Source organism: Anolis carolinensis, chromosome 4 (assembly GCF_035594765.1).
Source record: "Anolis carolinensis isolate JA03-04 chromosome 4, rAnoCar3.1.pri, whole genome shotgun sequence".
Classification (NCBI taxonomy): Eukaryota; Metazoa; Chordata; class Lepidosauria; order Squamata; family Dactyloidae; genus Anolis; species Anolis carolinensis.
The window spans coordinates 39,323,082-39,338,541 of record NC_085844.1 but is presented as its reverse complement, the minus strand read 5'-3'; the positions used below and the strand labels follow the sequence as shown (position 1 = coordinate 39,338,541).

At 38.6% G+C, this 15,460-nt stretch overlaps 1 protein-coding gene across 1 annotated transcript; it reads left to right on the top strand.

Moving 5' to 3' along the window:
- Positions 1 to 54: 54 nt before the first annotated feature.
- On the top strand, positions 55 to 10,195 carry ly96 (lymphocyte antigen 96). Its single transcript, XM_062979334.1, has 5 exons — positions 55 to 191; positions 2,745 to 2,831; positions 4,859 to 4,987; positions 7,259 to 7,311; positions 9,696 to 10,195. Exons 1-5 carry the CDS (start codon positions 83 to 85, stop codon positions 9,792 to 9,794), a joined length of 477 nt encoding a protein of 158 aa, XP_062835404.1. The 5' UTR covers positions 55 to 82; the 3' UTR covers positions 9,795 to 10,195.
- Positions 10,196 to 15,460: the final 5,265 nt, after the last annotated feature.

Sequence of the window (15,460 nt, the reverse complement as noted above, 5' to 3'; positions counted from 1 at the left end):
TTGTTCCTCTTAACCGAAAGTGAAGCAACGTAGCATAACCTTCTCTTTGACTTCTTTTAAAATGGCTTAAAGATAAGTAAACATGTTCCTGCTTGCTATTTTGATCCTTTCTGTTTGTGGATTTTCTGCAGCAGGGGAAAAACACCTGCTTTGCAGATCAGATGACCTAGACATTTTGTATTCCTCCTGCGGTAAGTAGAAACATCAGATTGCTTTCATTAAAAAAATGTTTGCAGAAGCAACAGTTTGCGTCTCCCTCTAATTAAAATCCCGATGGGACATTGTAGTCTTGCCGATGCGTACAATAGCATTTGGTTCCAAGATACCTTGTGGGTACCAAAATCCATAGATGCTGAAATGCTATATTTTATAAAAATGGCAAAATTAAGGCTTGGTCTTTGTATTTTTAAAAATATGTTCAAGTCATGGATGCTTGAATCCATGGATACAAAATTTATGGACGTTGACACCACAATGACAGACTCATCAAAATCAGTGAAGATTTAATCTTGGAACTCCACAGATTTGGTTCAGCTTTGAGTTGTATGTGAATTCACACATGAGGTTTCAACCTGAAGTAATAACTTGCATGTCTGGTGTAATAATCATAAAAATATCACCATCACAGCTTTTGCTACATTTCATTTTGTATCAGCACAATATTTCCCAGTGAAGACAATGCGATACAATTCTTTCCAAATGAAGCATTTTCAAGATTAGCTGGAAGTCACAGGAGAAGAAGGAAAAAGGAATCTTGTGGTATACTTCAGCATCACCTTTCATGGACTAAAGTCCACTTCCGCAAAGGACTGGAGTATATCTTCTGTAGACATACCGTATATCGGAAAAGGACATGAAATATAATAAAACTGAAAAATGTGCAAGCGGGAGGTCTGCTTCAGTCTCTGCCTCATATTCAGTCTACTCAAATGCATGCCATGATTCACCCATTAAAATGTATAATGAATTGGGTTTCTGCCACCAGACAAATAGGGTTCAGAGGCCTTCTCACCATCGTGTCAAATAACGACAGCAGTCCATTGTAGTGAAAGAGTCAACATGTGTAACTGACCTTGTTTGATACTTTTTTAAAGCATTAGCTTGACAGTTTGAGGTTGAGGAAAAGATATGAAGGTTGGGAATGGACGAGGGGATTAATTTTCCTCTGTTGCTTTATTTATTTTATGTCAAAAGCATTTCATAATACAGTAGAGTCTCACTTATCCAACATAAACGGGCCGGCAGAATGTTGGATAAGCGAATATGTTGGATAATAAGGAGGCATTAAGGAAAAACCTATTAAACATCAAATTAGGTTATGATTTTACAAATGAAGCACCAAAACATCATGTTATACAACAAATTTGGCAGAAAAAGTAGTTCAATACACAGTAATGCTACGTAGTAATTACTGTATTTATGAATCTAGCACCAAAATATCACGATATATTGAAATCATTGACTACAAAAATGTGTTGGATAATCCAGAACGTTGGATAAGCGAGTGTTGGATAAGTGAGACTCTACTGTAAATAAGTTTAAAAGTGATAAAATAAAGGAATCACAAACAGCTAAATAGTTCTAGACCAAAAGTGGGCAACAGCAATTGCATTGTCCATAGCTTTTCCTCTGTTGCTTACCAAGTGGCATAGTTCTCATAGTAATTGGCTGGGAAAAGAGATGGGCCTTCTGCAGATGGACCCTTGAGAATCCATCTTCTACTGGGTGGAGCGCATCCCAACCCAAATTTGCCATATATCTGGTGAATTGATAATTTGATTGCTAAGTAGAATTTGGGGACCACTTCAACCATTGGCTGTGAGGGAATGCTGGACCTCATTAATGAAAAGGTTGAAATGCTTCTCTGCTATCTACCATCTGCTGAATCATTGCTATACCAGCAGTAAAGCTTGTGCTAAAGGAGTAATGTGTCCCAGTGTTCCCACTGGAAGAACTCATGAAGAGACCTGGAATTACACCCAGTTCTGTAACAAGACAGACTGTATCAATAGCCATAGGCAAGTTGCTTTCACTCAGATTGGAATAACTGTATCCTAACTCATAAGGATAATTTAAGCAAGGGATGGGTTATTGTTCAATAGCGTAGGAAGCATATCCTACATGCACAGCATTCCTGGTTGAATCCCTGGTGTCTTTGGAAGAAAGCATTTCATGCAGCACAGTTGGGAAATATTTTTTTTTGAGAATGTGGAGACTGGAGAGTCACCGCTAATGACAGGCAATACAGTCTATGGCGTATGGTTCTGGGAGAACAAGATGTGACTCACTATAAAACAACGTTTTCATAATGTAGCTACAGAAGCATCAGGAATAATGACAGAATAGGGAACAAACACTCCCTGGCTCCTACTGAGCCTTTCAGCCTGTAGAATGATTGCTGAGTAGAGGTGGGAATCCATGCAGTCCATGGACAACTTATACAACTCCCTCCGTTCTCCCCAAAGCCATTACTTCAATTAAATAGCATAGTTTGCTTAAAATAAGAACTGCTCCTCTGCAGAAAACTTCTGTAATAAGCATATACAGCACGATCCCTATGTCCATGGTGGATACATTCTTCAACTCTGCAACTCTTCAACACCATGGATGATAGTGAACACTTTGAAAATAAAGGACTTACAGCTCAAGAAGACCATAGTAGAGCCATGTTGGAGGACCTAGAAAATGCCTAGAGATGGCATATTCTGTTGGACATGATAATATTGTTTTTTATTGACCCATAGGTCCTGGAGCTGCCATGTTTTCTTTTACAGTAGAACCGTGTTCATTGAAGGTTTCTGTATGGCGGGGTCGTATGTTCTGGATTCCAAGTAAGTTTCTAGAAAATATTAGGCCTAGTGTTTTACATTACAGAAAGCTGAATACTCCAGTGTGGTAGTTTCTCCTGTCCAATTCATGGATTGTATTGGAAGATGATTAGTGGGTTCTTAGAAAGTAGTTTCATTTCTACAAGGAAGCACACACAATTTTTGCTTCCTTCTGTAGCATTTGCTACCTCCTGTAGCAGCGCCATTTTCTTAGCTCTCAGGGTGATCCAGGTCTCTCTCTCTCTCACACACACACATATACACGTTTAATCCATTTTTATTCCAAAAGGCATCAGAATTACCTCTAAGGTGTGCATGGAAGGCATTCTCTCCGCATTTAGAGCTGCACTAGACTCCTGGGATCTCAAATTAATTCAGAACAACAACAACAACAACAACAACAACAACAACAAGAATGTATCTATAGCCATCACTATGTTTGGCACAAGTAAAAGTACAATAAAATAGTTCTCTTCCATCAGCTTACAATCTAATTAAGACATGACACATAATATTATAATATTATTATGGAAGTGTGGGAGGGGATTAAGCCTTAGCAGATGCTGCCTCCCAATTGCCAGGACAGTGACAGTTGGGATAACTGGAAGGTTCATCATCTCTTTTTGAGTGTAGACACGATGAGAATGTCCTCTAGTAACTCCCCACTGATAGTGAGAATGTCCCACAGAGGGAGAAACAATAATAAGAACAACTGCAAATGTGGGTGTGGTTGTGGATGTGGCCCTCCAAAGTCTCTTAGTGGATTAATGTACTCACTACCCTTTTATAGTTATCCACTCCTGCTGTAGGAGAAAAGGTAAGTACATTGTGACAGTAATGTCCTGTTAGTTTTTCCACACCCATTCTCTTCTTGTTACTTGCCTTTGTCTCCAGGGTCTCTTCTGACCTCATTTCTCCTTCCTCTTTTTCTGTGTTTGAGAAGAACTTCTTGATGAAAAATCTCAACATGTATTCCTTTTTCTTTCTTTACATATTTTCTTAAAGAAGATGAATATGTTTTAAGTATAGAAATGTTAAATTTTGAGAAATTTTGAAGCCATGGGAAAACGTGTTTCCCTATTCTGTTTTGGACCCTTGGGAAGATTAGAACATAACATTCCTAGTTACAGTTGGGCCTCTAGATCTGTGGGTTTCGCTTTTACAGATTTAAGTAATATTTTTTCTCTAGAAATCTCTGGGCTTTCCAGTGGGATCCTATGATCAACTTCTGACAGAAATTGACTGCTGGCAGACCCAGAGGTCCATGGCGAGGTATTATCGCTGGTTAAAAATTAGGAAGCTTTCAAAATATGTGTTTTTCCACTTTTCCTATGTCCATCCTGTGGATGGATGGTTGTATATATAACTTTTGTATATCAAGTGTGATCTATGAAAAATACAGTTTATTCGGATTTTTTTTTTACTACAAATAGAGCTACAAGGTCCTGAAATGGAAGGAAGCACCTGAACTATAAGGAACCTCTTGCCAACTTGAGGAGAAATTATTTTGTCTACACTAATTATCCATTGTGTCCAGCAGACACAACACACTTATTTCCCTAAAAAGTGCTGAGAAAGGGAAACCAAGACCAGGAATTGTAATGATCCGATACTGTGCAGAGTCCTAAATAAAAGTCTAAATATGGGGCAGTAAATATGTTAACACCCTTTCTTACATGCATTATTCGCCACTTCAAAAGTAAATGTTCTACAATTTTTTTTCTATTTTTATGGAAAAAAGCTTTTACAGAAAAAAATTATTCCCCTTCCTATTTTTCCCACTTTTTTCCTGGAGCCTCATTTTTCTAATTCATTATGCACAAATACTTGTTATTAAAATTACTTTTATATACCTTATGAAGAAGACTAAGAGTTCCCAAACATACCCATATTTGGTCTGGACTGCCAGTGTGCAAAGGGATCTTATAGCACTTTTGATGCTAAGAATGCATCTAAACCTTTGTAGACTTACTCTATTTCCTTAGAAAACTACGTTTATTCTATTGCTGTGTCCAATTATTGCTTTACAGAGGCTGATATAACCATCTTGACAGCACGTATACACATATGGCATGAAACACTGCATGTCTTTAAATGGAAAGCTACTCTTTGCCATGGTGTAGATGATGATTATACATTTTGTGGTGCTTTGAAGGGAGGTAAGCATGGATTATAGAAATTTTTGCTGATCCAAAACATCTACACTGATAGGGACTATAATTTGCTAGTGTAAAAATAGATGTGTAAGGCAGTAAGGTGCCTCAGAAGGCTAATTAGTATGGCACTGCTGGTAGTTATTACAAAGAATTTGCTTCACAGTGCCATTGCAATGACACACTGACAATGCATAAGAGATGTTAGTTCACCCAAAACTGCACATAAGTGTCAAGTTTCTGAATATAAGTGGCACCCTTGGTAACAGAGATGTATTATCCACATTTTTCTGATATAAGCGAGCCAGGTGCATGGCTAGTAAAAAAAACTGCATGGAAGATTATTCTTGTGCCATGCCATCTTATATTAAGTAGCTGCTTTTGGGTCTGATCCTAACATCACGCAGCAAGTACTGAAACAGGAACACGTTAGTAGATAAAACTGCCCTGTGCTCCCCTCATCTGTCTGGTCAGATGTGTTTATTCTATTTATAGTAGTGAAGGTCTAGTGGAGGATGCTGCCCTTCACCATTGTTGACATAACAACCAGCAGTTTGTCTTGTCAGCATTTGTACATGAAATGGAAGATGGTGCCATCTTGTCCTCCAGACAGTAAAATGGCATGACTTGCTTCCCATATGGGTAGATCTTTAGGGTTTACCACGTTCTAACACAGCAGGAAGCAACAATATAGAAGCCAGGGGCCAATTTCCTCCCAGGCTATGTATTCTATTTTCATCTGTAGTTCTGAGAAGAGCAACAGTAAAATACTTTCAGAGAGAGAGAGATAGATAGATAGATAGATAGAGAGAGAGAGAGAGAGAGAGAGAGAGAGAGAGAGAGAGAGAGAGAGAGTTAGAGTTCTAAAGGGCTGGTAGGTATTTGGGAGGGGGTATAGGTATTTCCCCATGTTTTCATGCATTTGGTGGATTTTATGTATATTTGGGGGACAAACATTGTCTGAATATCACACACACAAGGGGCCGCAAACATTGGGTGCAGAGGACACATGAAACTCACATGTAGAGCAAGTAGTCATTTGCTTTACCACATGGCATTATGCATGCTACATGCACCTATAGTGGCATTTTGGACATAGGATGTTCCATTTTGTGGCTTATAGTATAGTCCCCCAAATATCCTGATTTGGCAGGAACAATCCCTATTAATCCTGTTAGCTCACTTTTCCAACCTGTTTTAAAATGTCCCGGTTTCTTTCTCCTTCTTCCAGTTTCTTTCTTTGTTCTCAAATAACTACCATTGGTGTAACCAATGTATTGGCATTCAGTTAACTCAGTAAAGAGAACAGGAGAGGGGGGGGGGGCAGAATCTTGCCCTTCTCTGTGAGTCGAAGCAAAATCGAACCATTGCATCCTCTCCTAGCTCATCCCCATTAACAACCCTTGCTGTTGACTACATCCAGATGTTGCCTGCCCACATGTGTCACATTTTTTAATCTATGAAATATTGCAGGATATGCTGTAGGTCTTGTGACCTTTCATTATAGCTGCTAAGGGCTATTATTAATTTTATTTACACCCTGCCTTTCCCCTAAAATGTGAAGGCAACTTGCAAATTAACATACAGTACAATATATCCAGTGTGGCATACTGCTTTGAGTTTGGCCTATGATTCTAGAGACCAGGATTTGAATCCCCACTCATCCATAAAAACCCGTTGGGTAATCCTGGTTAAGTCACACACTCTCAACCCCAGAAAACCCTGTGATATGGTTGCCTTAGGGCCACCATAGGTTGGAAATTACCTGAAGGCTTGCAGCAACAAACACATATTCAACAAAGAGATCAACATAAAATCATTAAATATCTAACAACATTAAAACCACTGAAATCAATTGTTAAAAAAATAGCAACAGTACAGCACTCTCTGAAAAAAAACTTCCTTTAATGTCTATTGTGAGTTGTGCTTAGCCATACATGAACCATTCTCTATAAGGGGAAACCTTCATGAGGTTGAATTTTACTCATTTGAGGAAGTTTAGAGGGTCAGACTGAAATCCTAGGAGGTCTGGGTTCAGACTCAGAGCCTATGTTTCCTGTCCCATAGGTAAACTGTGGTCAAGGTAGGGAGTGCAGCTATCTCCTATAATGCATACCCTTTATTCCCCCTGGCTTCCCTCCCCCCCCCATTATTTTGCATTTTTGCTACGTAGCTAAATTTATTTTAAATACTTTCCAAATAAATGTTTAAGTTGCAAGGGAATAATGAGATGACATTCATTTGGCTAAGCTCCTGATAATAATTCCTCTTCTGCAGAGACAATCAACACAACCATGAGGATCAGTGGTGCTCAGCCAACATATCTACAGGTACATTTCACATCTCTCTCTTCCTAAATGAAAATCTTATTTCCAGATCCTGCATAGCACAATGTAGTGTAGTAGGGCATGTAGAATGACTCTCCATAGCCATCCATGTTTGGTGGAGAAGAAAACAGGGCCGGTAAAGTATCCAGCTATGTCCCTGTATAGCCAGATACATTCTCTATTGAGATCTGCTGGCATTCTCAATAGCAGGCATGAGCAAACTTTGCCCCTCCAGGTGCATTGGACTTCAATTCCCAGAAATCCCAGCCAGCTTACCAGGCATTAGGAATTGTGGACGATGAAGTCCAAAACACCTGGCAGGCCAAAGTTTGCCCATACATGCTCAGTAGTAAGTCCTGCCTGTAGGTTTAGTAGGGGTTTTGCTCATTGAAGAAAGTAGAAAGGAATATCACCCTCTGCAATGATAAAAAAGCCCTGCACCATATGCAGAGGTAAAGTCGAGTTGAATCTGTATACGTTGACAGGTTACCAGCCTCAAAGTGTTTAACAATTAGAAAAACAAACTGTTCAATAAATACGTACAAAAATCTTTCTATAATCAGATCTAGAATTCCTTCAGGCCAGTAGTCTGGATGCATCCCATTCCATTCCACATTTGCCTCTCAGTCTCAAAATACTATTCAGTTGTGATGAGAGCTTTATGTATCAACACATGATAAAGGGATTGTGCTAGACTCATTCCAGTCATCTCAGTTACATTCTCTACTGATGCAAAGAGTGAGGAGTCTGATCAAGAGAGCTTTTGCTGTGTGTGAAGCCTTTTGATGTGTGGCAATGCTTTTCTGGTATTTCTGATCACATGGATCCATACATAATATAAATTTTGCACATCAGTCCATAATTCTCTACTCTCCACATAAGGAAATTGACAGAACCAGGGTGAGAAATAGTGCTCTCCTCTTTAAATAGCACTAAGTCATATAGGGGGAAATTATTGTCTTTATAAATGTATATAGTACTTATATTGCTGGAAAAAAATCAATACATATATAGATTTTTAAAAGACATAGTGCTATCCTCTTTGATGCAATTTACTTGCATTATGGCTGAATAGCACTGAGGTAACTTATTCCAAAACAGCCATTGTGGTGTAGTTGTTTGAGCGTTGGACTACAAGCATGGTTTGTGTCCCTTCTATGCCATGGAAACACACTGGGTGACCTTGGGTGAATCACACTCTCAGACTCAGAAAACCCAGTGATAGAGTTTCATTCCAGTCGCAATCACTCAGAAATAATTTGAAGGTACAACAGATCCTCGCATGAAATTTGTCATGCACCAACCTCTTCCAGATTATTTTGTGTTAGACCACAGGAACAACTTCCTGGTGGACCTTTGGCTAAGACACTTTCAATCACTCCATTTCCCTTACTGGGCTGCCTTTCTTGTCTATCATAGCTACTGCTTGCATCCTTGCAGGTGCCTTGAATCCAGGCAGAGAGCCTAAAGGTAGTGACATCTACTGCTGCTTCACATTACCACTGTTGTCTAAGCAGGAATGAGAGGTGTGTCAATTATAATGAGGAGGAGGAGGAAGAGTTTTATAAAGATGTGCCACCAAGAAGTCCTCATCCAATCCAATTGATAACAATACTGGCAACTTGACCTGGCCCCATCCTTCTGAGTAGGAGGTTAAATGATCAACCTATTACAGGATATACTAGACGAGTAAACTTCAGATCAGTTTGGCAAAACAGTAATTGTCATGTGAGTAGACTAGCCTTTTCAGCAAAAGCAACAGGAAACCAATCAAACAACTTTCAGTGGAGCAAAGCCATTTTTTCTAGTATGTCCCCAGGTAGCCCATCAACTTGGATTATTATGGAACCAAGCAGAGTTACTGAAATGGAATCATCCAAGACACATGATGATGGCAGTTACAGGGTTCCTACTTGTCAAGCCAACTTTAACTTAGTGTGGTAGAATGTAGTTAGTTATATTGGATTTATGCTTTTCCTTCTATTGTGTCGGAAGATTCCTTCAGCCTTGGCTTCTGCAAGTAGGTCCCCCAACTGTATAGAACTATGGTTTTTTTAACAATTTATTATGGCTATAGATCTGTATTATACATTTAAAAGTATTTATGAAACTGAGTCATCATATGAAATGCCTTTGAAAAATTTTCTCATGATGACTTAAACAAGTATTACTAAGGTAACTTTCAACTTGTGTGAACATACTGCAAAAACCAAAACGTTCAGAGACAATTCCTGAAGCATCTAATAGGGTGGAGAGAAGAACAAGTTCTTCATGACATATTGGATGGAAGGGAATTTATGGTTATCTGTTATGCCTTCGTTACTTAAGAACATTAAGCAAAAACAGTTAGCATAACTAGGAATTAATCTCTCTTTTTGTTGTTTTAGGGAGAATATACAGCTGTCTTTGAAGCATTCTCTGGTCATTTTGAAGAATTGATAGCCTGCATGAATTACACACTAAAAATTAAACAGAAGCTTTATTGAATAGAAGGTTACTTTGCTCTAGCAAGAAGCAGAGACGAATAATTCCACATAAATCATCTTTGGTTTGTGTTTTCCGGGAACAAGATCTAATAATTTCTAAGAATACAAAAGTCATTTTCATGATATTTCCTCATTAATATTTCCTCATTAATTTACACATACTTTCATATCAAATGGGACTCAAAGCATTACCAAAGCATTGTTCGAAATGCTAGCAACAACTGGTTGCTTCCATAGTTTTTTCAGCATTGCTTAACAAGAATTGTTTTGGATCACACCAAAGGCCTTAGCAGTTACACATTCTTTTTAATTTCATTTTAAAAATGTATTAAGCAGCCTTGAGCCACAAAAATACCTGCATGGTCTACAAATCATATAAATAAAATTAGGAGAGATAGCAATGCTTCAGTGTTGAAGTTTAAAATGGACCTTGAAGCTAAAATGTAAATATATTTACTGTATTTCTTAAAAATCAATACACGATCTCCAGACCTTACCGTTGCCACCAGATATGATTGAAAAGTGTATAAGCAGGACAACAATAATATCCCCTTGCTTCTGTCCATTATATGATGGACAATACAGGCAGTCCCTAAATTATGAACATGATAGGTTTTGTAAGGTTTGTTCTTAAGCTGAATTTGTATGTACATCAGAACTAGTACTTTTTAAAGTGTTAACTCCAGCCAAATATATATATTATTTAGTTTTGGATGGCATAGGGAAGGGTTAACACCCCTGTGGTATTTGTTTCTTCTGTCTCCACCCCTGTTTAGAAGATCTCACCTCACTTTCTGTCCCTGTCTTACTTGGATTTTGAAAAATTTGGCTTGTTTTGGAAACAAGGATTGGTGATAAAGCTTCAGTTGAGACATCTTTCTCCTGATGATAACTCTTTTAGGAGTGAATTTCCCTATTAGGTGTAGAATTCCTTTTGCTTCCTGTCATCTCACCCGCATTCTTAACTAGGAGTCATTTGTACATCGGATGTTTGCAATTTGGAGACTGAAATGTTAGTATTTTTCTATGCTTTCTCACACTTCTTCCCTACTTTGCATCTCAACACACATATGCCCTCTGATAAATTATTCTAATATAACTGCAGTTGCTACCTGAGAAGTAATTGCAGAGCCAATTGGTTTAGTAGTTTGCGTGCTTGATGAACACTGTGGAAGATGAGGGTTTAAATCACTGCTTGGCCATGGAAACCCATTGAGTGACCTTGAACAAGCCACGTTCTCAGCATTAGAGGAAGGAAATGGCAAACTACACTAAATAAATCTTCTCAAGAAATGCCATGGTGAGGTTGCCTTTGGATTGTCATGAGTTGGAAATGACCTGAAGCATATCACAGCAATCTTAGGATAATTAATAAACAGTTACCAAAAACTTGGGAAAAGTACTTCGATGGATTCCTTAAGTATGATGTGCATGGTGAACAGCACTTCTGTGAAGACATTCTTTCGTGAAAGGTAGGGATCCACAAACCATTTGTTTATATATAAACCAGGGCTATGTGTGATTTCTCAGACTTTTTACCTTAGATTCAATCCCAAACATTATTTTTTAATTATTTTCCTCAAATCATCAAGTCTAAATGAGAAGACATGCTGGAAAGTGGGTTACCAAATGTATTGTGCCCCAACCTAGCAGTTGGAAAACATGCAAACGTGAGTAGATAAATAGGTACCGCTCCGGCGGGAAGGTAACGGTGCTCCATGCAGTCATGCTGGCCACATGACCTTGGAGGTGTCTATGGACAACGCCGGCTCTTCGGCTTAGAAATGGAGATGAGCACCAATCCCCAGAGTCGGTCACGACTGGACTTAACGTCAGGGGAAAACCTTTACCTTACCTTAACCTATTGTGCCCCAAAGTCCAAATGTTTTGATAGACATGAGTAGGGAAGGCTGCTGCATGGCATAACAATATTGATACATGAATTAAGTATTTCTCATGGGCTTCAATAATCTTGACAACCTGAACAGGCAGTGCCATGATAGGAGTTGACCAATCAAGAGTACATGCCAGCCACATTTTATAGACTCACTAGCTGTGCCCGGCCACGCGTTGCTGTGGCGAAGTCTGGTGGTCTGGGAAATAAAGTATTGAGGAATTGGTGGTAGTTAAGGTCAAGGGTAAAGGTTTTCCCCTGACGTTAAGTCCAGTCATGTCTGACTCTGGAGGTTGGTGCTCATCTCCATTTCTAAGCCGAAGAGCCGGCGTTGTCCGTAGACTCCTCCAAGGTCATGTGGGATGACTGCATGGAGCGGCGTTACCTTCCCGCCGGAGCAGAACCTATTGATGCACTCACATTTGCATGTTTTCGAACTTCTGGGTTGGCAGAAGCTGGGGCTAACAGTGGGGGCTCTCTCCGCTCCCCCAATTCAAACCTGTGGCCTTTCGGTCCAGAAGTTCAGCAGCTCAGCGCTTTAACACGCTGCGCCATCAGGGGATATTATTTCCTAAAGGTTGTGAATATACAATATTTCTGATTGGTTTTTTTTGTTTGTTGGAGGCAAGTATGAATGCTGCAATTAGGAAAAATGATTAGGATGTAATGGCCTTGCAGCTTTAAAGCCTGGCTGTTTCCTCCCTGAGTGAATTTTTTGTTGGGAGGTGTTAGCTGGCCCTGATTGTTTCCTGTCTGGAATTCCCTTGTTTTCAGAGTGGTGTTGTTTGCGATATTTTATGTGCTTCTACTGTCTGTGGCCCTGAGAAAACAGAGGATTTGCCAGACTTTGATGATGGGAATACTTTGTTGGGAGGTGTTAGCTGGCCCTGATTGTTTCCTGTGTGGAATTCCCCTGTTTATTTACTGTCCTGGTTTTAGAGATTATATTGTTCTGCATTATTCTATCCCAGTAATTAATTCATATTAAAGAAGAATCTCACTTATCCAACATTCGCTTATACAATGTTCTGGATTACCCAACGCAGTCTGCCTTTTCATAATCAATGTTTTTGTAGTCAGTGTTTTAAATTCATTGTGATATTTTAGTGGTAAATTTGTAAATACAGTACAGTAGAGTCTCACTTATCCAACATAAACAGGCCGGCAGAACGTTGGATAAGCGAATATGTTGGATAATGAGGAATTAAGGATAACCCTATTAAACATCAAATTAAGTTATGATTTTACAAATTAAACACCAAAACATCATGTTAGACAACAAATTTGTCAGAAAAAGTAGTTCAGTACACAGTAATGCTATATAGTAATTACTGTATTTATGAATTTAGCACCAAAATATCACAATATATTGAAAGCATTGACTACAAAAATGCGTTGGATAATCCAGAACGTTGGATAAGCGAGACTCTACTGTAAATACTACATAGCATTACTACGCATGGAACTACTTTTTCTGTCAAATTTGTTGTATAATATGATGTTTTGGTGCTTAATTTGTATAATGATTACCTAATTTGATGTTTAATTGGCTTTTCCTGAATCCCTTCTTATTATCCAACATATTCACTTATCCTGCCGGCCTGTTTACGTTGGATAAGTGAGACTCTACTGTATATTTCTAATCTTATATTATCTGCTCAGAACTGGATTATCTGAGGCCCCTTCTTCACAGCTGTATAAAATGCCCACTGAAGTGGATTATATGGCAGTGTGGAGTCAAGATAATCCAGTGCAAAGCAGATAATATAAGATTCTAAATGGGTTATATAGCTGTGTGGAAGGGCCTTGAATCTACACTGCCATATAATCCAGTGCAAATTATATAATCTGTGGAAGAAGTCTAAGTGAGGCCTAAGTGAGGCCTAAATCTGCCTGTCCCCTAACTGAATCCTGGCTGCCCTTTGGCTGAATTGGTTGCTAGGCAACCAAGTGGGCAGAGATTAGCCCTCTAAACTGGCAGCAATTGGATAAAAAAAATTATTGCTCTCCCTCTAATTAGGACTTTATTTTTCTTTTCTTTTTGTTGTATCAACCTTGAGGCGTGGATGTTGGGTTGTGTTGTCAAATTTTGAGGTTGGGGGGCCTGTACTTTTGTTGTTTTGTGAATTGCCGTGATGCCATCACTCTTTTATATATATAGATAGAGTTGGAAGAGACCATGTGGGCCATCTAATTCAACCCCCTGTCATGCAGGAAAAGCACCATCAAAATACCCCTGATAGATGACCATTTATTTATGACTTGAAGATAATTGACTTTAGAATCCAATGAAAACAAAAACCTCAGGTGACACATTTTCATATTCTTGTCAATGCATTTTTTTCTTCAAAAGTTAACCTACTGGCAAATCATCCAAGTTTCTGTTGGAAGCATGCCATCGTTTTTGGCATACAAAATGGAAAGGTTAACATTTTGCCTCCCTGTTTTTTTCCTATGAATGGAAATGATAACTGCTCTATTTTTTCCTTTGTAAAAAATCAGTACTACTGACACTGTCATTTATTGTGACTCGATGGGAAAATAGATACTGTTAGTTCATACAACTACTGCTATATTATCTGATATCCCACTGAATTATTGGCATTATAGCAAGATGAATGTAAAAAAAAACACCGTTCAAATATTAAGCAATAAATTCCTAACTCACCCCTTAATATTAAGGGATAAATTCCTAACTCATCCCATAGGCATAGGGCATACATAATTAAGTAGAACCATTCCTAGATGATATAATGCAGAACTTGAAAGATAAAAAAGCATTCCAGAGAAAATAAAATATAAACCTCCTTGGGCCAAACCAAAAGGTAAAAAGATATTTTATGGCAGTCATACATTATTGAATTTCCATGAGACAGTGGGAGTAGGCTATGGGACTTTGGATATTGTTTAACTACAATGGCTATGGTTGTCATCACATGAACACTATGAGCAGTGAATGATGCCTGGCTGTGCAGCTGGAGAGTGTGTTGAAGTATTAGGATTGCTGGAGTCTTCAGCAGTTAAAATCTTTTAACTCTCTTGTCCGGCACTACATTTTTTGTTGTATAGGTTGTGGGCTTTGCACACAATCCAGGATTTTCAGACTTGTAGGCACATGGTATATATACACATAGGTCTAATGGCTTGGAAACATTGACTGATAAGGAATTGAGGCAAAAGCCTGTATAGCCCGGCATTCTGCAAAATGTTCAATAAAGATTGTACTACAGACAGCCTACCAACAAGATATGAATGAAATGTCTGCATATTAAATAGCACCCTCCTGCTTATTATCCATGATTATCCAGGCAAGTTGCAGCCATAGTGGCAATAATAATAATAATAATAATAATAATAATAATAATAATAATAATAATAATAAACCTTTATTTATATACCGCTCCATTTCCTTGAGAGGACTCAGGGCGGTTTCCAACTAGTCAATAGTCAAAACATCATACAACAGCATGAACATAGCAAACATAATAAAACAACATCATAAGACAACAGTAAAAACAGTTCAAAATTGACAAGTAGCCTAGTCCGGATATTCTTACTTTTAATTGATTTGTCCAGGTCCCATTAAACCCAACCAAACTAAGGGCCATTGGTGCATTTGCTAAGGAAATCCTATGTTCTACCTGTGCCCTTTGTAAATAGGTGCTCTCTATTTATCTCTTTTTTCCCTTTGGAAAGGTCACCCACATCTCACGAGAAATCATGTATCTCACACCACCCATGAAGCCAATTGCCTCATTGTGGGTGCTGATTA

Coding starts and splice junctions, on each gene's coding strand:
- ly96 (XM_062979334.1), top strand. CDS start 83: ATGTTCCTGCTTGCTATTTTGATCCTTTCTGTTTGTGGATTTTCTGCA. Junction 2,832..4,858: donor TCGTATGTTCTGGATTCCAA/GTAAGTTTCTAG, acceptor ATTGCTTTACAG/AGGCTGATATAACCATCTTG. Junction 7,312..9,695: donor CTCAGCCAACATATCTACAG/GTACATTTCACA, acceptor TTGTTGTTTTAG/GGAGAATATACAGCTGTCTT.